The sequence below is a fragment of the Cavia porcellus genome, unplaced genomic scaffold (genome assembly GCF_034190915.1).
Source record: "Cavia porcellus strain 051 isolate PalLab524CR breed Dunkin Hartley unplaced genomic scaffold, mCavPor4.1 scaffold_6, whole genome shotgun sequence".
NCBI lineage: Eukaryota > Metazoa > Chordata > Mammalia > Rodentia > Caviidae > Cavia > Cavia porcellus.
Window position 1 is genome coordinate 46,239,181 of NW_026947489.1, and position 23,293 is coordinate 46,262,473.

The 23,293-nt window shown below is 37.3% G+C and overlaps 1 protein-coding gene across 2 annotated transcripts in view; it reads left to right on the forward strand.

Annotated features, from left to right (window-relative positions):
- The window catches only part of Trim24 (tripartite motif containing 24), a 102,363-nt gene that overhangs the window by 64,394 nt on the left and 14,676 nt on the right, over positions 1-23,293 (forward strand). Inside the window, exons 8-12 of one of the 2 annotated variants that reach the window (XM_063250557.1) lie at positions 8,511-8,628; positions 11,349-11,617; positions 17,325-17,498; positions 18,964-19,137; positions 21,196-21,331. In XM_063250557.1, coding sequence (XP_063106627.1) covers positions 8,511-8,628; positions 11,349-11,617; positions 17,325-17,498; positions 18,964-19,137; positions 21,196-21,331 — 871 coding nt within the window. The remainder of the gene's footprint in view (positions 1-8,510; positions 8,629-11,348; positions 11,618-17,324; positions 17,499-18,963; positions 19,138-21,195; positions 21,332-23,293) is intronic. The other variant, XM_063250560.1, reaches the window with a different exon arrangement.

The following is a 23,293-nucleotide window of genomic DNA, read 5'->3' on the forward strand; positions in this document are numbered from 1 at the left end:
GCATCAGACAGGAGTCTTGACGCCCTTATGTGTCCTCTAAGACACCTCAGCTTTTGAAGTAATCCACAGTGGCTCCCCACAATTTGGTTTTGGTTTTTTTGCTTTGTCAGTTACTAGGGTTTTGAACCTAGGGCCTTCAGCATGCTAGGCCCTAAATGTACTGAAATGTACATTTAGACAAGCTTTTATGAAGTAGCTCAAAAACTGAGTGGCTATTTGGGTATTGATTTGTGACTTTTTAAAATTACTCCTAATCATGAATTGTATTCAATTTTTATGATTTTTTTTCCCTTTCAAAATTACCAGTAATAAGATCTCAGTCCTGAGCCTTTTTGTTCTTCACTGCTTTATGGAGAAACATTAATGCATACCTCCTCTTTCCTGCAACTTTCATTTTTCTGAGAATCAAACTGAAGAAAGAGGGAAAGAGAATTGATAATTTTACTTTTTCAACTTGACCCATAATGAATATTTTTGTGTGTATGTATGTAAAACAAATTCACACAATCAGGGAAACATTCATTCAACCGCCTAATAATTTTAAAACTTATTCTTTTGTTTATGAATCTAATGTGTGGGAGAAAATAAAAATAGCATTGGGATTGATATGTATCCATCTGCTGAGACAGAGGGATGAGCATACTTCTGTGTATTACATACCGAGGGGAAATTAGTACAATGAATCATACACAACAATGATACATCTTCTTTTTTTTTTTTTTAAATGATACAGCTTCTTGGTTGAATTCTTTTCTAAACTTTAATAAACTCCTGTGGAACTCAAGCAGACCTTGACTAATAGGAACTGTAGTTAGTAAAATCAGTTGCCTAGCGGGCTGTGGTAGCACGCGCTTTCAGTCACAACTTTGAGGGACGCTGAGAGAGGAGGATCAGAAATTTGAGTTGTGCTTAGGCAATTTAGCGGGACCATGTCTAAAAGAATAAAAGGTGTGGGAATGTAGCTCAGTGGGGTAGAATGGTTCCTCGATTTGACACACACACACACAGCTCCAGTTGCGGGTTATTCTCAGATATTTAAAAAGGTTAAGAATCATTCTGTTCATGAGTTCTTAAACTTACAAATATAGCCATGTTTATTTACATTATCTTTTAAATGATGAGTTTTATATTCTTCTTAAAAACTAATACATGCAGGATACATGGAGGAATAAAACATTGTTTTGACATACATAGTGGAATTATTACAGTGAAGCAAATTACCACTCAATTATGGATATTAATATTCATATAAAATGGTCTTGTGCGGTACCTTAGAGTTCTAGAATTACGCTAACAGCAAGTTTGTAACCCTTGATCTCCTTCTGCACATTGTGACCCCTGCTCTTTCTTTCCTCCTAGTAAATGCCATTCTACTTAGTTGTTTTGTATTTGACCACCTCTCCCCAAAGAAAAAGATCATCTAGCTTATTTTTGGTCTAATTTCACTTATAACATCCATGAGGTTTGTTCCTGTGGTCACAAATGGCAGACTCCTTTTAAAGGCTAAGTATTACTTCATTATATACAAGATTAGTATGTACACAGTTCCCGGTTCCTGATTCTCCCATCAGTGAGTACTTTGTTTTTCTATGTTGGCTGTTAACAAGTAATGCTTCAGTGCACATGTAAACAGAGATATCATTACCTGGTTTTTAAGTTTTTTGGGGGAATATACTAAGCAGAGGAATTACTGAGTGATATAAATGGTAGTTACACTTTGGATTTTTTAAAAATTTTTATTTGAAAAATGATAAAACCAAGAGGGGAAAAGCACCAAAAAAAAAAAAAAAAAAAAAAAAAACAATAAAAAACCAGTATAAGTGATACAAGACTTCAAAACCTTATAAAACCAACAGAAGTTACCATAATGCCTTTTGTTGTCTTCAAAATAGTTGCAGATACTTTCAGGCATAGTTAAAAATTGAACAGAGCAGAATAGAATAAAAACAATAAAGCCAAAACAGTAAGTGCAATAAAGGACTTCAAAACAGGGTGCTAGTAAATAAAAAATGGCTACCATAATATGTCTTGTTATCTTTCAAATAGCTGTTCCTGCCCTCAGATTAAACATAATGAAAAACAATGAAGATGATATGGTTTCCCTGCCCATTACTTCCTGGTGAGGCCTGGATTCCCACTACCCCTTGGAGGTCTAGAATGGCACAGAGTCTCTCAGAGAGGCTTGGGTGTGGCTGTCCCCACTCAGGCAGCAGCTGACCTATAGCCCTGCCTTCCGGGGAGGATTACCTCCCGGTGAGACTCCTGGACCTGCTGCCTCCAAGTGCATCCCCCCCCCCCCCGCCCCCTCTCCCGCCTTCCTGAGAATGGTGCAGACTTTCACTTTGGATGTTTTACCTTTTTTTTTTTTGGTACTGGGTATGGAACTCATGACCTTATGTTTGCAAGGCAGGCGCTTGTGCAGCTGAGCTAAATCTTCTGCCTTTTTTGTCTTTTTGAGACAAGGTCTCACTATGCAATTTAGGCTGGCCTTGAGCTCACTTTGTAGCCCAGGCTGGTCTCGAATTTGCAGTGATCCTCCTGCCTCAGCCTCCCAAGTGTGGGGATTACAGATGTGAGCCACCACGCCCGACATATTTTCCATATTTTCTACAGTGGTTCTACCAATTTATAGTCCCACAAATAGTACCCAGTTCTCTTCCTCCTTGTCTTCACTTTGCCGTGTCTATCATCTTTATTGTCACACTAACAAGTGTGAGGTGGTATCTCATTGTGTGAGTTTGTGTTTCTTTGCTGATTTGTAGTGTTCAGCCTTTTCATATGTCTATTGTCTTTGGGAAACATGTCTATTCAGATAGTTACCTAGTTTTTTAATTAGGTTACTTAGCTTTTCCTGTTGAGTTATGTGAGTTCCTTATCTTCAGTATTAACCCTTGTCAAACATGGTTTTGCAATTATTTTTAGTTTTAAGTTGCTTTTTACTTATTTTCTTTGCTGTGCTAAAACATTTTAATTTTGGGTATCTTGTTTATTTTTGCTTTTTGTTGTCTTGAGTTTTTGTGTGATAACCCAAAAAAAAAAAAAAAAAAAATCATTGCTAAGGAAGGCCAATATCAAGAATTTCCCAGGGGCTGGGGATTTAGCTCATTGGCAAAGCACCTGCCTTGCAAGCAGGCGGTTGTGAGTTCGATCCCCGATACCGATAAAAATGAAAAAGACAAAAAAAAAGGGATTTCCCTCACACTTCCATTTAGGAAATGCTGCTCTGATCCTTTGCCCTTTTTTCTTTTCCTTTTTTTTTTTTTTTAATTTTTTTAAATCTTAAAAAGCAAACAAAGGGTAGCAATGATACAAAATTTTAAAAAAAACAGAAAATTTAACACTAATATATTAAATTGCATATTGTTATCTTAGAAGTAGTTGTTTAGGTTAAGATTTAGGCATGAAAACATGATCAAACAATGAAAGCACAAACTGTTCACTTTTTTAAATTTTTTTTTTTTTGAAGAGAATAAAAGCAAATGTGACCAAACAAAATAGTCAAAAGGATGGACATATAGTACATGGCTTAAAAACAAAATACGAGGTGATCAACAATGGTTTCCATAATGTCTCTTGTTATCTTGAAAAGAATTGCCCACATCGTCAGGTATGAGAAAAATTAAACAAAACAGTACAGAACAAAATCAATAAAAACAATAAAAAGTTTGGAGATATTATAGGACTTCAAAAGAAGATAATAGTTAAACTAGAATGGCTATCATAGTGAATCTTATTGTCTTCAGAATAGTTGCCTATACCCTCAGACTTAATACTGTCAAACATAACAGAATCAAATAAAATTAGTCAAAACAAGACAGTGAAAGCAATACAGGGCTTCAAATCACGTTAACAGGAAATCAAAAATGGTTACCATAATATATCCTGCTATCTTTGGAATAGCTGTCCACGCCATCAAATCTAATACAAGTAGACAAACTGGAACAGAATAAAACTAAACTAAACAGAACAATGAAAACAATATCGGTTTCAAATCATGATAAAAGATATAACAATGACCACTGCCTTCCCTTTTTAGACAGTTCCTCACTTTCACAGAGTGTATTGTACATTTTATGTCCCAATAACTCCTTTAGTTTATAAATTAGGAAGGCAACCTGCTATTCACCTAAGTGATTCTGAACCTTTTTACCCCTGAGCATGATCTCAAGTTGTATCCATTTACCTACAAGAGCCTCAAGGTTTTATTTCCTTATAGCTGAGTAGTTTTCCATTGTATAAAAGTGTCATGGCTTTCTAACCAATCTGTAGCTGATATGCAAGCTACCCTCACTTTTTTCTAGTTGCCTGTCACATAGAGCATTGTTTTTTCATCTTTGACTTTCAGTCTGTAAACCCTCTTGCGATTAATTGTATTTCTTATATAGAGCGTACAATCCACTCTGCCTGTGTTTCTTTTTATTAGTGTATCGAGGCCATCCATATTAGTGATTATGGCCAACCTTCTCTGCCTCATCTCTTCCATGTTATTTTTCTGCCATTGGTTGTCTACTTTCCTCCTTCATTCCACTGTCTGCCCTGTTCAGTGGGCCCCCTCTGCTGCTGTTCCTGAAACTGTTTTTACTCTCTGTATAATGTCCATCAGTATTCTTTGCAGGGTTGGTTTGGTGCTCATGACCTCCCCCAGTTCCTCTTTGTCATGGAAGCATCTTGTTTCTCCATTAATTTTGAGAGAGAGTTTTTTAGGATACATCAATTTGGGTTGGAGGTTATTTTCTTTCAGGACTTGGAATACTTAACTCTAAGCACTCTATTTTTAGACCTGCTACAACTTAATTAAGAAATAGTTACTTGATGTCTAAGTTATAAAATCTTATCATAAAAGAAAGAAATCATTTAAAACAGAACCTCAAGGGCAAAGAAGTATTCACATTCTAGTGTTTTGTCTCATTGTTCCTTTTTAACTAAAACTGATTTCCTTCTAAGGAAGTATTCGCATTATTTTTTCTGAGCCAGAAATTTTAATGTTATTTAGTTTACACACATTAGAGTCATGATATGAAGTACTAAATTAGTAGTGTGTCTGAGGAGAAAAAATTAAGAACTAGGCAGTGTCTCTCCTTCCAGGGTGAAAAGAGGCAGCAGCATAGTGACTGAGGACACAGGTTAGTGCAAAGGATTGGGAGAGGCACAAGCAATAGGCTGGAGCCAGAAAGATGAAATGCTGAGGGCCAATAAAGAGGTGGTAAGAAGGACAGACAGACAGCACCCTTTGGGCTCCAGTTCTGTTGGTCAGATCATAAATGGATTAAGTAATAAAGGAATGCACTGAAACTAATGGCAGCCAAGTTTCCAGAGAGCATACTTAGAAAGACTAGAAAAGGCCCTAAGGTTGGAATTGGCAGCATTAAGTATGAACGAGAATTTTGTTTTATGCCCATATGTGTGCCAATGTAGAAATGGTTGTAGGTATATATGTATGCATCTGTATAATTTGTGTGCTATGTCTTCTGCATCCTGACACACCGTGCATGGGGTGTTGTTGACAGAGTGCTTTTACGTAAGTCTTATCGGAAGTATCAATCACATCCCCTTTTAAAAGATAGCCTGCAGAATTGTTGGTCCTGAAATCTTTAAAGTCCAGCAGAGAGAGAAAATGACCGGAGAAACTAAGAGAGGTGGCAAGCAACTGCAGCTTTGGTTCCTTAATAGCATGATGGAGCAGAGCCAGTACTGGGATGGTTATCGTTTGACTGATGTCTTTGGATAGTAGTGTGTAGTAGAATTTGAATTTACTGATTATGTTAGGGAGTATTTGCAGTGGATGTTTATAGGAGATAGGACTTTGTGTATGCATCTTTCTCTCAAAAGGTTTAAGTGAAGATCAGTAATAACTTGTGATGTGTGTAGGAGCAATTGTGTAGATTTGAAATTAAGTTGGTACAAATGGGGAATTTTGATCAAGGCAATGTGGGTGTTCTATCAGTTTCTCTACAATTTGAAGTAATTTTGAAATATTGCAAGGCTATTGTGAAAAAGATGAAGACAGGTATTCAAAATGTGGAGAAAAGGAAACCCTCAAACATTGCTGGTGACAGTGTGAATTAGTATAGCCATTATCGAAAGACATAAATGTCCTCAAAAAATTAAAAACAGAACTGATACATGCTGTCTCAATCCTACTACTGGGTGTAGATCCAAAGGAAGTGGAGTTAGTGTGTCGTAGAGATACCTGCATTTCCATGTTTATGGCAATGCTATTCATAATAACCAAGATGTGGAGCCAACTCAAGCATCTGTCAGCAGATGAATGAATAAAGTGTAGCACATAGCTACAGTGAAAGAAATCCTGTTAGTTCCCTTTCTGTTGATATAACTCAATACCAGATTGGGAAATTACAAAGAATAAAAGGTTACTTTGGCCCATGGTTCTGGAGACTGAATAAGGGGCTGCATTGGTTGCTTGTGGGGACTCTGCTGCAGTGTTTAGGGCAGCAACAAGGATCATGAGGCAAGGAACAGTGCCACACTAGTTGTCTTTACAGACCTGCTGTTGAGGTGAGCCATTAATCCATGGGTGGAGTAATCACCTCTTCTGGTTCCCACCTGCTAATATCCCACCACTGTGAGTTTGGGTGGGGATCTCAGACTTGTAGCATCCTGTCAGTCGTGACAGCATGAGGAACCTGGAGAGCACTGTGCTTTGTAAAGTAAGCTGGCACAGAAAGAGATTGCACGATCTCACTCGAATGCATAAAACTGAATTCATAGGAGCACAGAATAGAATGGTGATTAACAGGTAGGGAGTGTGGGGGCGATGTTGATCTAAGGATATAAATTTCACTTTGTATAACTTCAACAGAAAGTTTGTATAACAGTCAACTATGATTAATTATAATGTGTATATTCTTTTTTGTTGTTGTTGTTACGGGGTCTTGCTATGCAGTTCAGGCTGGCCTTGAGCCCACTTTGTAGCTCAGGCTGGTCTCAAACTCACAACGATCCTCCCACCTCAGCCTCCCGAGTGCTGGGATTACAGGCGTGAGCCACCAAGCCCGGCTATAATATGTATATTATAAAACTTGCTGAGAGCAGATTTTAAGTGTTCTCACCCAGATACAAATATGTGAGGTAATGAACATACTAACTAGCTCAGTGTCACCATTCCATAGTATACATATTTCATTAAATGTTTTGCATTATAAATATATACCATTTTTGTGAATTAAAAACTAAACATAATGACTAAGTTATAGAACATGATAAAATCATGAAGCTATTTGTAAGTGAAAGTTCTTAGAGTAATTCTTGTGGTTAACATATTATCTATCAGCTTTTATTATTGTCAGGATTGTTAGAGGATGCCAAAAGGGAAGAAAGGGAGTGAACTTTGGGGAGAGGCACATTGTATTGAGTGCTGCTTATTAAACCCTGTGCCACACAGTCTCCCTCCTTCATCCCCATATAAGTTATCTGTAGCCAGAATTTATTACAGTTGTTTGAGATAATGTTGCATTGACACAAGTTTACTGCTGAATACAGTTACTTATTGAATGCTGCCCTAAAGCAGGCAACATTCTGAGTACTGAAGGAGTGGAAAAGAAAGTCTTTGCTTTCAGGCAACTCCGTTTTAGTGCAGGTAGACAGCATGACAAAAGTAAATTAGAGGAGCGATCTGGAAACCCTGGTGTAAGGATGTACTCTCATTAGCCGAGAGACCATAGAAAGCAGGTGCTGTTGACAGATAGCTAAAGGAAATGAACAAGCAAACTACACATGCACTCAGGGAGATGGTTTCTGCCAGAGCACATGCCAAGACTCATGCAGGAGCTTTTATGAAGTGTCAGCAAGGAGGCCTGAGAGCTGGGTCAGAGTGAAGTACTGGAGCAGATTAGGTCTGAAAAGTGATGGAGGCCAGATAGAGCACGCCTTTCACTCTGAGGACTTCAGTCTGTGCACAGTGGGAACATGAAGGGGTTTTTCAGGAGAGGTGTGGCATGATATGACTTACATTTTTAACATAGCCACTCTAGCTGCTGTATTGAGAATCCAGCATAGATGTTAGAGGGAAGGAAATGGATAAAGGAGATCAGTTAGAGCTTCCTAAATGCAGAGCTTTGTGGGAGTGGTGCTGACATTGTTCAAAGAGTTTATGTCAGATTGCCCATATACAGTATTTTAAATGTAGAGACAACTGAATTTAATGAGAGGTAGAATGTGTAGGTTGTGATTAAATGGATTAGAGTTAGGACAAAAAAAATGTAATTTGTTTTTTTTGTTTTTTGAGACAGCCTTGAGCTCACTTTGTAGCACAGACTGACCTCGAACTCATAATAATCCTTCTGCCTTAGCCTCTCAACTGCTGGGATTACAGGCATGAGCCACCAGGCCCAGCTTTGATGTAATATGTTTTGCAAGGAACATATGAAATATTTTATATTTTTGTAGCCTGTAGGTGGTTGTTTACTGTGTTAACGTGTATACTAGAAACCATTTATTATGTTTACTTAGTAAAGTTGTTGATACTCAATTTCCTCTGTGCTTTCTTCTAGATTACATACCGGTTGCGACACCTCCTTCGTGCAAGGTGTGATGCATCCCCAGTGACCAACAACACCATCCAGTTTCACTGTGATCCTAGTTTCTGGGCCCAAAATATTATCAATTTAGGTAGGCCATTATGTATATTTTTCCATGATTGGTTTGTGATACCTAAACTTAATGATCACAACAGCTTATTGAAAAGATAGGCCCTTCTACCTCTAAGCATTTATATTAACTTAATTTTTCATTTTTTGGTACCAGGGACCAAACTCAAGACTTCACGTTTGCCAAGCAGACACACCGCTGAGCTAAACACCTGGCCCTATATTATCTAATTGTAAAGACATGTCATTTTTACAATTGTGTCATTAATATTTGTATATGATAATCTGTGTACATGAATATAAACATACATTATCATCAGGATGATATGAAAATGACTTACAGTGTATCAAGATGTAGGTTTTGGTTTTTCTCCTCATAGAATCCTGTTTAATTATATTGTTAGCACTAGATTTGTCAGACACATTCTATCCTGACTGTCATTTAAACAGAAGTTTTGATACCTAGAACATTTTCTGTTAAAATATCACTTTTCATACTTCTCTTTACTTACTTTCCTTTATACCTATTTGTCAGGCACCTGTCAGTTCAATTGTTTTGTCTCATTTAGGGAAAAATATTTTTTCTTTTGACTTTTCATATTAGAGGGAAGGAGGATTGATCTATCTCACTGAAGTATATAACATATATGCAGAAGAGGACCTAAGTCTTAAGTAATGGAGCTTCTTGACATTTCACCGAGACTGTCACTTGGTAACATGAAGAGCTGGAATGTCTTTGCAAGCAGTTCAGCATAAAGTTACTGCTTGTTATGCTGTTAGCTGAGTAAAAATAGTCTTTTTGCTTTCTTTTTTAGTGTCGCGGGAAACCACACCACCAAAATTTTAAGAATTCTCTATCCACTTTGCTTATCAGCAGCCACTGTTACCTTTGATGATAATCTTTTTTTTTTTAAAAGGTTCATTGACTTTGCATCAGAGTCATCAAAGATATTCTCATCCCCAACCCTAGACTCTGGGGAAAAATGTGGGCTGGAGAAAGTGAGTCACTGCTCTCGGAACTAAGTAGGAAAGGAAGGAATGGCCTTACACAGTATCTTTTAGTCAAGAGAAGATAAAGAATCTTTGAAGCAGAGGTAATAGAGACCCCTGCAGGCCAATATGTGGCCATGCACATATTCTTACATAGTAGGCAACTGGAATCATACACTGGCACCCACATTACTAGAAACAGCTTTAGAAATAGAAGGCATATATATAAAACAATCTTCCATTCCACACCCTACTCTGCTACTAGTCAGTATATTTCTATTTACTGAGAATATATCTCAGTATATTCCTACTCTCTATTCCTGTATACTGACAACCTATCATAAGTTATAAATCCACACAAGTACTCATGTATAGGGAGACATTGCTTAAAACATTATGACAGTTTATGTTTAGGAACATTTAAGAATTATTTTTAAAACTGCACACAAAATGGGTATGAGTTTTTAGAAGAGTCTATAGGGGAAAAAACAGGATCTCATTACATGAGGCAAAGAGCTCTGATATAATAAAGTTATATAATATCCTTTTCTGTAAGACTTAGAAGAGCTGTCATTTACAGCTTGGTTTATTTGTTTGCAATGAGATGTACATTATAACTGTCCCAAGTTAGAAACAACTTTCACAATCTTATTTATTCATGGTTTCTGAGAAACATTTTATAAAAGAGTACTAGGAAAAATACTGATGATCTGTATGCATCAGTTAATGACTTAGGACTAAGATCTTCAGTCTCTTAAACCTTAGGTGCTTTATCGTGTAACATTCCATTTTATATATACCTACCTGTCACAGCACTAAACACACAGTAAGCAGTATATATAGCTGTGTTTTTAAAGAATGTTCGAGTCTCTAAAGTCATAAAGCTTGTATCATCAGATCAAAGTCACCCTTAAATGCTTAATGTTATAGTTGCAAACCAGCTAACATATTGTCTGTCAGAGACGTATATATTTATATGACAAAATGCTATTTTGTCAAATATTTTCACCTAAAGTATATATTATGATAGATAATGCACAGATTAGAGTAAGTTATGAAGCCATTTAGATTTTCAAAAATGTAAAACAATGCCCCTCCTACCTATTTTAAAATGTGTTACTGTGACTTGTTAGTTTTCAGTGAGTTACTGACTTTTTTTTTTTTTGGTACTGGGAATTAAACTCATGACCTTGTGCTTGCCAGGCAGGCACTTAAGCCGCTAAGCTAAATCCCCAAATTACTAACTTTTTAAAAATAATTCTCATTTAAAATATCTCGTATTGGCCAGACATTGTGGCACATGCCTATAATCCAAGCACTCAGGAGACTGAGGCAGGAGGATTGCTAGGTTGGAGGTCAATCTGGGCTACATAGTGAGTTGAAGGCTTGTCTGAGATGTGGTAAAAACCCTGTCTCAAAAAAAAAAAAGAAATTTTTCTCATGGCAAACTTTGAGTAAAATCTATATGAACAACTTTTTAGCCATCCCTTAAGAATATAAACAAGTCCTAAAGACCAAAACATCTTCTCCCCTGCCCCCATCTTTGAGACAGGGTCTCGCTAGGCAGCTCAGGCTGGCCTCGAGCTCATGTTGTAGCCCAGGCTGGTCTCAAATGTGTGACAATCCTGCCTCAATGTCCTCTGAGTGCTGGGATTACAGGCAGGCACCACCACACCCAGTTAGGACCAAAATATCTTGGTAGTTGAAGTTCAGCAAAAATATAAAAAAATAAAATATTTTCTCTTTTATTAGGTTCTTTAGTAATCGAGGATAAAGAAAGCCAGCCACAAATGCCTAAGCAGAATCCTGTCGTGGAACAGAATTCACAGCCACCAGGTGGTTTATCTTCAAACCAGTTATCCAAGTTTCCAACCCAGATCAGCCTAGCTCAATTACGACTCCAGCATATGCAGCAACAGGTAATGGCTCAGAGGCAACAGGTGCAACGGAGGCCGGCACCTGTGGGTTTACCAAACCCTAGAATGCAGGGGCCCATCCAGCAGCCTTCCATCTCTCATCAGGTAAATTTGGAAGCAGGCCTGTCCTAACTTAGATAATTGTGGTGTAATTGTGTTCAGCAGCTCTTAAAATAACTGAGATACCCAGACTCCTTTAAATATATGAATTTTTAAAAATTTATGACATTAACACCCCTGAATTAACACTTAGTTTTTATTTTTACTCAAAAGAAATTTAATGGCTTATTTTTGTAGTTATATCTACTTTCATCTACTTTCACTGTCTTCAAATTATGGCAAGAGGATAAATGTTTGTATTTCCAAATAACCCATTCCTATGATTGATGGAAAAAGCTGTGTAGCTACAGTTTCTATATTTGTGCTTTAGAATAACAAGTACTTTAAAAATCACTTCTCTATGGTAATTCAATGTTTAGAAAAAACACATTACATCTTAGAAACAAGGCAAAATGAAGTATGAAATAAACAAGGGCACAGAGCTGGGCGTGGTGGCTCATGCCTGTAATCCCAGCACTCAGGAGGCTGAGGTGGGAGGATCACACCAGCCTGGGCTACAAAGTGAGCTCAAGGCCAGCCTGAACTTCATAGTGAGACCCCGTCTCAAAAAAGACAAAAATAAGTAAATAAATAAACAAGGGCACAGATGTAACACATTAGAATAGTAACATTTTCATTCTATTTTCCTGAACAAATACTCAGTCCACCTTCTTTAGTTTTTTTATTATGTTTTGTTTTGTTTTTTTGGATTTCTGAGACAGGGTCTCAGTATACAGTTCGGGCTGGCTTTGAACTCACTACATAGTCGTGTTGAACTCCAGCCGTCCTCCTGCTTCTGCCTCCCGAGTGCTGGGATGCCTCTACCCTGCCCAGCCTCTTAGTTTTACAAGATACGAAGTATTCTGTTAATTTCCAATCCAAGTTTTGAAGATAAAAGTGTTATATACTTTTATTTAATTTTAAGATCCTGTTCAGTTTGATGTGGGCATGTTGAGATTAATAAATGTTTTGGTAAAGTGTTTAAAGTCTAATTCATAGAGATTGTTATTGTCAGATGCTTCCTTCTTCATTTGTATTTTTCCAGTATCTGTAAATGATTTGGCATGATTTAGGTAAATGAAGCAGAATGGAGTTTTAGTAAAACAATCAAAGTATATAAACCTAAGCTAAGAATTCTTAATATACTTCAACAAAATTTAGGTCAAAATTTCTTGGCAACCCAATAAAAAGGAAATAGAATTATACAGATATTATTACACATATCTCATAAAAAAGAAATACTTCATTTAATTAGGGAAAGAAAATTTATACTAATGCCAGGCATCGAAGCATGCGCCTGTAATCCCAGCACTCTGTAGACTGAGGTGAGAAGATCACTGTGAGTTTGAGGCCAGCCTGTCCTAAATAGCAAGACTGTCTCAAAAATTAAGTATTAAGAGGAACTTACGATTCTTCATTTAAAAAGCAAGTAAAAATGACATTACCCTCTCCTTCCAAAGTACTGAAAATTAAACCCAGGGAATGCTGAGCTTACAGCCCCTTTTTACCTTTTTTTTGAAACAGGTTCAGACTGAGCTCAAATTTGTATCCTGCCTCAACCTCTTCAGAAGCTGGGATTAAAGATGTATACCAGATTCCAAGCTAAATAGTGTAGTGCAGATGGTTTTGTTTTGTTTTGTTTTTTGTACCAGAGTTTGAACTTACGACCTCGAGTGTGCCAAGTAGGCACTTATGCCGCTGAGCTAAACCCCCGGCAACACAAATGATTTTATCAGACTCCTCAATTCTCAGTAAAAGTTGTGGGCACACGTAGAGTCTGTTCTGTTAGGCCTGGCCAGGCTAAGTTTAGGCGCTGCTAAAGTCATTTCTGTAAACCCTTTGATAAAGTCTTTGTGGTTCATGAATTTCTAGTTATTTGATCAAGAAAGCAAGTGAAATTCAGAGAGTAGTACCACACCTATTTAAAACTTTGTTTCAACTCAAATTGGAACAGGAATCCAGTGCCAAGTAATTTACAAGATCTTTGGTGAGTTTTCCATGGGAAGAAAATAGTATGCTTTTGATAAACCGGGAGCATAGCTAGTAGAGTTAAAGTTTTAAAAATTGTGGGCAGAATGACATTATAAACAGAAAAGAGTATTAACATTTTATGGAAGCTAAATGCAGAAATGATAGTGAAAATACCACTGAATGACTGTGATACCTTTTGCATGTATTAATATCTTCAGTGTCTGAGACACACTGACTTTTATTTAACAGTTTATTAACCACAAAAGTGATAACTCCATTATTTCAGATACTTACCTTTTCACTAAATAGAAAGGAACGGAGGCAGTTAATAGATACTATCCAAAAAGAATTATTCGTGTAAACAGTGGCAAAACATTAGTGGCTCCTGAGCCTTTAGCCTGCTTTTCTCAGAAATTTGCTTTTGATCTTATTTTTCAGTCCCTAGGACTCTGTGCTACAACTTTGTACATCTTCTTTGGTATAACATGATTTTCCCTCACAACTTGTAGAGCTTACCCTACACTGTCCTTTTCAGTCTACTCTGGCTCCTACACCTTTTATTTGCTCATCGCTTTCATTATGGGCTGTCTTTCAAATACCTACTCCTATGTTTTTATCCATTAGTTTTCCCTCTTCTATCAACTTGTACACCACCATGTCTCCCAGTAGTCTCAGTTTGATTCCAGTTTGCGTGCAAGCACGTATAGGAAACTGTCTTCTTGTAAGCAGAGATGTCTTTATGCCTCTTGGCAATTTATAAATACTGCACAGTTATTGAAAGGAGTGCTTCCAAAAAGACTTGCACAGTAGTTCTCTACTTGTTTTTTTCTCTGAAGCTTAACCACATCACCTACATGGTTTCAAAGTTTGGAAATTATAGAACAGTTACATGACTGAGTGGTGTGTATTTGATACTGTGCATACTTACCCTATACAGTGCACTCCATTACATTCCAGTGGACAGATCTGCTTGTTACAGAATACCATCAATTACATCATTCATACATAACTCACAGCAGTAGTTCTCACTGTGATTATGTCTGGCTAAGCTCTAGTTATTTCTTTCTCCCAGGTTTTTTGTTTTGTTTTTCTCAGTCCTGGGGATTGAACTCTATACTTTCACATTGAGCTACATGTACATCTCCATCCTTTTTTGTATGTTTTCTTCTGAGACAGGATCTCAATAAGTTGGCCACACTAGGCTCAGATTTGCAGTTCTGTATCAGCTCTATACTGCCAAAAACAGTCCCTCCTGGGATTATACCATATTTAAATATTTAAGAATGCATGCCAGATAGCAATTCTAGTAACATGTTGGTAAAATATTCCTCTTCTGAATTTTGAAATTTAAATTGTTTGACCAACATGTCACTAGAATTGCTATTTCTTTTAAGATCATAACAGATTTTTACTTTTCTTTGAAATTGCTTCCCATGTTGTAGGATTGTCACAAATGAATCCAATTGCCTATAAGAGTTGGGACAAGAGGGTCGCCTTTCCTGAGTAAGCTTAGGTTTTTGGTGGCAAGATTGACTTCTGGTCCCCACTGATTCTTTGCATAATCTAGCCCAGCTCAGGCATTGTGCCACTTGCAGTTAAATCATAAAAGAAATATCAGGCTGGTAGAAGGGGGGAGTAGGGTGGCCAAAACTTACATAACCAATTTTATTCCTCCTTAAAGACCATTTTGGAGTGGTTTCCCACTTTAAAAAATTAATGCTTTTGATAAGTTTCATTTTCCACTATTTCCATTATAATTGCCCAACTATTTGTTGTTTTTCTTTCTTTTTTATGAATCCTCTAGTGACAGAACTTTTATAGAAAAATAGAAAAAAAAATGTTTTGGCTTCAGGCATATGTTTTTACAAAATTTTGAAGCTTTTTGTTTTTTACTGTACTGGGGGTTGAACCCAGTGCCTTCGTATTTTATTTTGATGCAAAGTCTCCTTAAGTTGTCCAGATTAAGCTCAAACTTTTAATCCTCATATCTGTGTCCCAGAGTAATAGAAATTACAAGTATGCACCACCTTGCCCAGCAATAAATTTCTGTTGTTTTTCTAATATTTTTCTACTCTTCTGCAAAATTTTACTGCAGAATTTGGTCCCAAAATAGTACCTAAATGTATTTTTCAGTAGGCTTTCTAATTACTTACTATTTTTGAATGAGGGTAAACCCAGCAACAAAAAATTTATAGGAAAAGAGAAGCAGTTAACCCAGGACAGTAGAGTAAATTCTAAAAATGGGAGGAAAAAGAAAAAAAGGCATATATTACACTGTATAGCTGCTGCCTTCACAGTGTCAAATCTGAGGTAAATACTCCAATTTATATTTCCTCTTGGAAATGTCAGAAGAAATAGTCCCCTCTCTGAGAAGTTCTGTACCTACACATTTAAAATATCTTGAAAGGAAGTATATGTTGCAGTAGATTTCCAATTATAGAAGGAATTAGATGTAATTAAGTAGTGTGTTTGTGTTTGTGTTTTGTTTCTTGAGACTGGGTCTCACTATATAGTTCAGGCTGGCTTTGAACTAACTGTGTAGCCCAGGCTGGCTCAAATCCCTGTTAATCTTCCTGTCTCAGTCACTACAGGCCTACACCACTATTCCCAGCTAATAAGTGTTTTAACAGTCAGAAAAACATCGGAACATGTTTTGGTAGTAATTAGGCAGATTAGATTTGGAGAAGGTCTTGGCATTCACTTTCACTAGCTGTGAGTTTTCAAATTATGTGAGTGTTTAATTTTTCTAATTAGTTTCCTGACTTGCAGTTAGGGGTGAAAATAATCACTGCACAGGGCCCAGTGATAAAATATACGTAAAATACTGTCCTGTCTTAGAGATCATAAGATCTGAGGCTCTTCCCCCCCCCACTGAACCTAGGGCCTTACCACTAAGTGTCAGCTCAGCTCTTTTGAACTTTGAGACAGTCTAACTAAGTTACCCAGGGTGGGTTCCAACTTTCAGTCTCCCTGTTTTATCCTGCCACAGTGCAGGGATTACAGGTTGGCACTACCACAACTGGCTAAAACTTGTTAACTTTTCAAATGTAACAGCTGATGGTTTGTTTATTAAGAATTCAGACCTTGGAGCTAGACTCTTCAGATACACTGTCTTCATTAATCTTGGGCAAATTATTTGAATTCTCTAAACTGTAATTTCCTTTTGTGTAACATAAACATAATCCCTGCCTTATAGGATTATCATTAAAATTAAATGAGTGAATATATATGAACCATTTAAAGCAACACCTTTCAGACAATAATTCATCAGTAAGTGTTAGCAATTATTGTCGCTTTTAAGTTTGAAGAGAGCAGTTCTTGGCAAGAGATAATTATTAAGCTTATCTAACTTCCCAACACAGCCCGCGTCCAGGCTACAAACCTGGTTGGCCTCTCCCAAAGGTCTTTTGTGATAAAATTTTTTCAAAATGGATTACATATAGCTGGCATGGTGCCACACACCTGTAATTCCAGCATCCTGGGAAGCTGAGGCAAGAAGATCACAAGATCATCATGCACAACTTGGTAACTTAGCAAGATGCTATCTGAAAATAAAAAAGGACTAAGGGTATGGTATAACTTACTGTATGACCCTGGATTTTAACCCCTGGTACCAAAAAAAGAAAATCACAAATTGTAGATATCTACCCTTCCCCACCCCCTCATTCCCTTTTATTAGATCCTTCTATCTTGTCTTTATGAAGATAATTGTTACTGAAATAGTTTAATTTCATTGTTCTAGCAACCCCCTCCTCGTTTGATAAACTTTCAAAATCACAGCCCTAAACCCAATGGACCAGTGCTTCCTCCTCATCCTCAGCAGCTGAGATACCCACCCAACCAGAACGTACCGCGGCAAGCAATAAAGCCCAATCCCCTACAGATGGCTTTCTTGGCCCAACAAGCCATAAAACAGGTACATTTCTACTTTCTTCAGCTGCTTATCTGCTTTGCTTGTCTTTTGCTTTATAGATTAAGCAGCAGGCTGTGAAGAACAATAACAAGTGTGCTTTACTTTTTTTTTTTAAATGACTGGATTTCAAAGTTTATTTCAGGCAGATCTGTGAAACCAAAGCTGAGTCTCTGTGTGCTTTGAGACTATTTGGAAATGAACTTAATTGTGGCACAGTTTCAGTATGAGGTTTGTATATATGTATATCCAATGAAGCTCAGTATTAAAGGCTGTGTATTAAATCTGACAATTATGATTTTGACGTCTTCAGGTAAAAATGTTTTTAGAATTGCTTTATCTTACAACAAAAACTATCTCAGTGCTTTACTTTCATGTACCTCTGTGACCAGATTTTCCAGCAAAAGACTTTTGGGCTAATTTTGGTTTAATTTTTTTTTTTGCCAAGGACATGCCTCCCCCCACACACACACCCAAAGATGATGATGCTAATCTCATAATCTTGTAACAGTCATTTTAATCAGATCATTAGGAAACTTTATTCAAAAAATAGCCTCTGTGTGTTTATGCTTTGCTATAATTACCACATGTCCTGCAGTGTATTACATTCATTTCTATTTCATAATTAGGATAAGATAGAGCATGAACTGTAGTTGGGGCTTGACTTTATATTCCTAATAATTTTGTGGTATTGGGCAAGTTTATTCTTTTTAAATCTCACTTGCCCCAACTATAAAATGATTGAGTGCCTTGTAGAGTTCTGCTAAGTATGTAACTATAACCCTACCTGACAATTTGGGTACTTAACTATTGACCTCCCACATTTATTGTATTTTAGTGGGGTCTTTTTGTTGTTGTTGTTCTTTGAGAGAATGTCTCACTATGTAACCCAGGATGACCCTGAACTTGCAGTGATCCTCCTGCTTTAGTCTTTGGAGTGCTGCAGGGATTATAGGTTCATGCCACCTCGCCTGGCTGATAGGTTTTAAAGTAAATTGCAGGCAGTAGCATGCTTGACTTACGTATATTTTAGCATGCCACATAGTCTTAGTTTATATGTTTGTCTCAGTTGCTAATACAAATGAAAAAAACTTTTCTCAAAATGAAAAAAATATAAAAACCTGTAAGACCTGGCCTATGAGTTCCTTATTTCCAGGTATTTCAGGAGGAGTAAAAGAAAACATTTGTTATCAAACCTCTGATAATTATGCTGCTTTGTTTATGCTTCTACTCCTTTTCCAGTGTGTATACCCTTTCCAAGACGGGACACTACAGTTTTTTTATAGTGTACTAACATTTATCTTCCAGTAAAAGTGTGTGCTTTTGTTTATTTGCTTAATACCTATGTATTCTCGCCTCGCTATTTTCACTAAAAATAAAATTGAATTCAGACATCAGAATGAAGCCTTTTATTTCATTTGATATCTAAAAAGGAGTTGACTGGCAGCCTGCTTTCTTCTTGCTCCTACAGTGGCAGATCAGCAGTGGACAAGCTGCCGCCTCAACCACCAGCAGCTCATCCTCTACCCCTTCCAGTCCCACCATCACAAGTGCGGCAGGGTACGACGGGAAGGGTTTTGGCTCACCTATGATTGATCTGAGTGCACCAGTGGGAGGTTCTTATAATCTTCCTTCTCTTCCTGATGTAAGTATAAACAAAATTTATTCTTCCAACTTCTTTTGGAAATTATCAATTAATTTGGATCTCTTAAAAGGGCTAGGTTTGTTCAGTTACAAAGTTTTAAGAAATATTATAAAAACCAGTTAAAATTATGACCACTTGGACATACAACAGAATGTCTTTCAGGGCTTTGGAGTTAGAGGAATTGCTAAATGATTAAGATGACGGGTCATGGAATCAAAGCTGGGATAGAGGGCAGTAAGAATAAAATTGCTAGTGGTCAAATGGCTGGAATGTAATAGATTAGAGTTAGAGTTGGATGCTGAGCCATCAGGAAAGATGAAGATGCTTACAAGTGTAGAAACCTAATCATTTTCCCCTGGATTGTCCTGATCAGTGCACACTACTTCTAATTTCTTTAAATTAAGTAATGTATCCATTCTCCAAGCACTTAACTTTGTCCACATGGCTTTTTAAACATCTTTCCAGAGGCAGAAATCATGTAGACAGATACTCAAAATATAAGTTGAATCTTTATTTTTCCTTTTCTTATTCTAATCTATTATGCTTAAGACAACATGAAAATGTCTTGTCTGAAATATTTTGTACCTCTGTACTTGGAAGGAATCACCTGTCATTATGAAAGAACTGTTTTAATCTTCATTATTTAGTTTGTTTTTTAAGTTGAAATCAACTGTGATTTCCTGATAGTTGCTAACCTTGTTATAGTCCTTTTAGATTTTTACTATTTTGTGTCCTCTGATTGAGTAGAGCACATGTATTTTTTTATGTGTAGATGCTACATAGAAACCAGGTGTAAACTTTTCTTAGGTTAAGATCTCACATCCAGTTTTGTGTACTGTCTTTCCAGTCTTTGCACTTATCTGAAAGTGTTGGCCAAGGTAACTATTAAAGAATATTAAAATGTAAATGATCTTTCATACTCCTCCGATTTTCCCCAAATGAAAAAAGGTCCACAAGAAAATCAAATTCTCTTGGGCTGGGGATTTAGCTCGGGGCTAAGCACCTGCCTGGCAAGCATGAGGTAATGAGTTAGATCCCCCGTACAGGTGAAAAACAAAAAAAAGAAAAAGAAAATTCTCCTGCCTTGTCCTATGCATGCAAGTGATCCTTTGTTTATTAGCCTGTCTCGGTTGCTGTTCCTCATTTAAGGCACAGATTATTTTGTGTCTGCCTAGGGATGCTTCATACCTACCAGGACCACTACTCTCGATGCACTGACAAGAAAATAATTGTGTAAAATCTATGCTGTTGGACTATAGGACACAGTTCTCTTGTAGGATCCTGGTTGAGATAGAATTAAACTGGATTTCAATCACAAAGCCATACTTATAAATTTGATGGATTTAGGTATGAAGAATAGTTGCATGTATAGCATTAAGGTCTTAATTGGAAGTCTATCAGTACTTAGCCTTGCAGTGCTTTAGGAATCAGTGTTATCTGTATATCTGTTGCATTAAAGGGTCTAACCTTTACTGAACAGTGATGTAGTGAAGTTTGTGCTCTAGAGATGTGTGATATATGACTCTGTTCCTCTATCTAATGCATATCCTAAGGCCAAGGACTAGAGACAGGCCAAGGACTATAGCAGCCCTTCAGGTTCTGTCTGTGAAGCCAAGTTTTCTTTATACGCTTCACCGGAAGTCACAAATCACAACAGATTCAGTGCAGAGGCACATAAAAGCCAATTGATTGCTCTTAAGAAAATGAAAAGAGATTTTGCAGCAACTTTTCAAGTTTGCTTTTTTTAAATGCAAGTACCTAATATTAGCGTTATATGAATTAAGAAACTTTAATTTTGTGAATGACACACAGTACTCCCTTATTCCAACTATTGATTTCTAGAATAGTATCTTCTCAGTATGATTACTAAGCTGTAATGTTAAAAAGGGAAAATTTTGTTCAAGATTGCAAGAGAAGTGTTTATTAGAACTTCTCATGTGATACTTATGTGTCTTAGGATTTGTCAGTAATTCTTTTTGAGATTCTTCTTATATACTTTTAAGGTGGCCTTTACCTTGCAAAACCAGTTTGCCTTGAAATAATTTGTTTTCTTATAAGATTGATTGTTCAAGTACTATTATGCTGGACAATATTGGGAAGAAAGAGCCCAGCACCGATCACAGCCAGCCCAGACCGCCCTCCAACAGAACAGTGCAGTCACCAAACTCCTCAGTGCCCTCTCCAGGGCTTGCAGGTAAGTGGCCTAAACCATCTAGTTTTCACTTGAGAAACGACTGAAGTCCCTCTCCTTCACCTTCTATGTTGCATGTTTCAGATAACATCTGAGTTTTTAGTACTACTTAAAATTAGTATGCAGTGCTTCCAAAGAATGAAATAAACTCTTAAATTACCTTCAACAGACTTTGCAGAGATTAAAGCATTCCTAGGAGAAAATTAGTGTTATAGTCATATTAAAAAGTTGCCTATGGTGTTCCTTTTGGGTTTCATTTGCCTAGAGTTAAAATTTATGAGTGACCATACATAGATCAGTCTTTTGGTGGTTTATTTGGTGTTTATGTTTAAGAATGATTACTGTTCTGATTCATTTTCTCTGAAATACACTCTAATACCACTACTCGAGACAATGACATGCAGTAATAGGTGTTTGGGATGAAAATAAGAGGATTTTCAAGTCTTTTACCCAATGATATGAGCATAATGTAAGACAGTTAGAGAATTTAAGTGGCAACACCGATTTCTTCCTCCCCCACCCCAGGTTTTTTAGCTTTCTTTTATTTTTATTTTTCATTAGTACATGTTACAATGCATAATACCTTCATCATGGGGAGTTAGTACATATACATATTGAATCTTAGTGCTTTTTATTTCCATTTCCTTCATTACTTCCTTTCCCCTTTCCCTGAATCCCCTTCTCATCTGCCAAAGTCTCCATGTTTCTTGTTGCCTTTTATTTTGCTCTTTGAGTTATTTATACTTTAGGTTTCTCATATAAGAAAAGCCACGTGATATTCCATGTGATTTATTTTACTTAGCTATTTTACACAAAGTTTGGACAAAATATAGCAGAGAAATTATCACCTGACACGTCTGTATAATTAAGTAATGTACTCTATTGCCAGAGCACAAGATGAATGGGTAATGCCCTAGAGGAGAAATACATACAGCCAGTGTCTTAGTTACTTTTTACTCGTTGCTGAGACAAAATACCTGAAGCCAAAGTTGGGAAAGGAAAGGTTTATTTCTTTTTGGAGGTTTCAGTCCCTACTCAGTTGGCTCCAAGGCAGGGTGGCATGGTGGGAGGCAGTCCATCGTGACTGCAAACAGCAAGGCAGAAACTGGCAAGAGAGCAAGACACACCTTCTTCTTGCCATTACATTGCATCCTGGCTCCACCCCTAGGCCAGTGTGGCTCTCACACCCCCAATCCAAGCACTAGACAATGAATCATTCTCAAATGCACAATTGAGGCCTGGGGGTCACCGACATAAACCATGACATTCCACCCCTGGCCCCAGGACTCATGCACATCCTTTATACAAAAGACATTTAGTCCATCTTCAAGAGTTGCCAAAGTCCTGCTGAAAGTTCAAGTCTCAAGTCTCTTCCAAGATCTATGGTAAACTTAACTATAACCCCCTGTACAAATGGAACAAGGTTAAACATGTCTGAAATGCAAAAGCACAAGATAAACATCACCATTCCAAAAGTTACAAACAGGGAAATATAAAGCATTGGAAACAAAGCAAGTCCAACATCCAGCAGGACAAACATTAAGTCCTAGAGTTCCATGCTCAGCATCTGAAGCAATCTGGTTGCAAGCTCCAAAAGGCTTGGATGATTTCACCTCCACAGCACTTTTAGGGATATCAGCTCCCACAGCTTCTCTTTTAAACCCTCTCTGATCACTTCTTACAGGTTTTCTTGGATGATCCACATTTTTGGCTTTTTCAAACTTTTGGGGTCTCCATTGCACCTTTGGCTTTATCCTTACATCTTTACAAACTGCCCTCTCGGGCACACTGTTTGGCCTCCCAGACCCTTTGCAATCAAGGTGGAAGCTGTCTTACCCTCAGAATTTGTGCATTTTCCTTGCACCTAAAATGCCACCAAGATCTGCTGCCAGCTGGAGCAGCAGCCAAGCTTTTTTTCTCTTGGCTGTAGGGATCAATTGCCTGGATCGTTGGCTCTGTGAACCT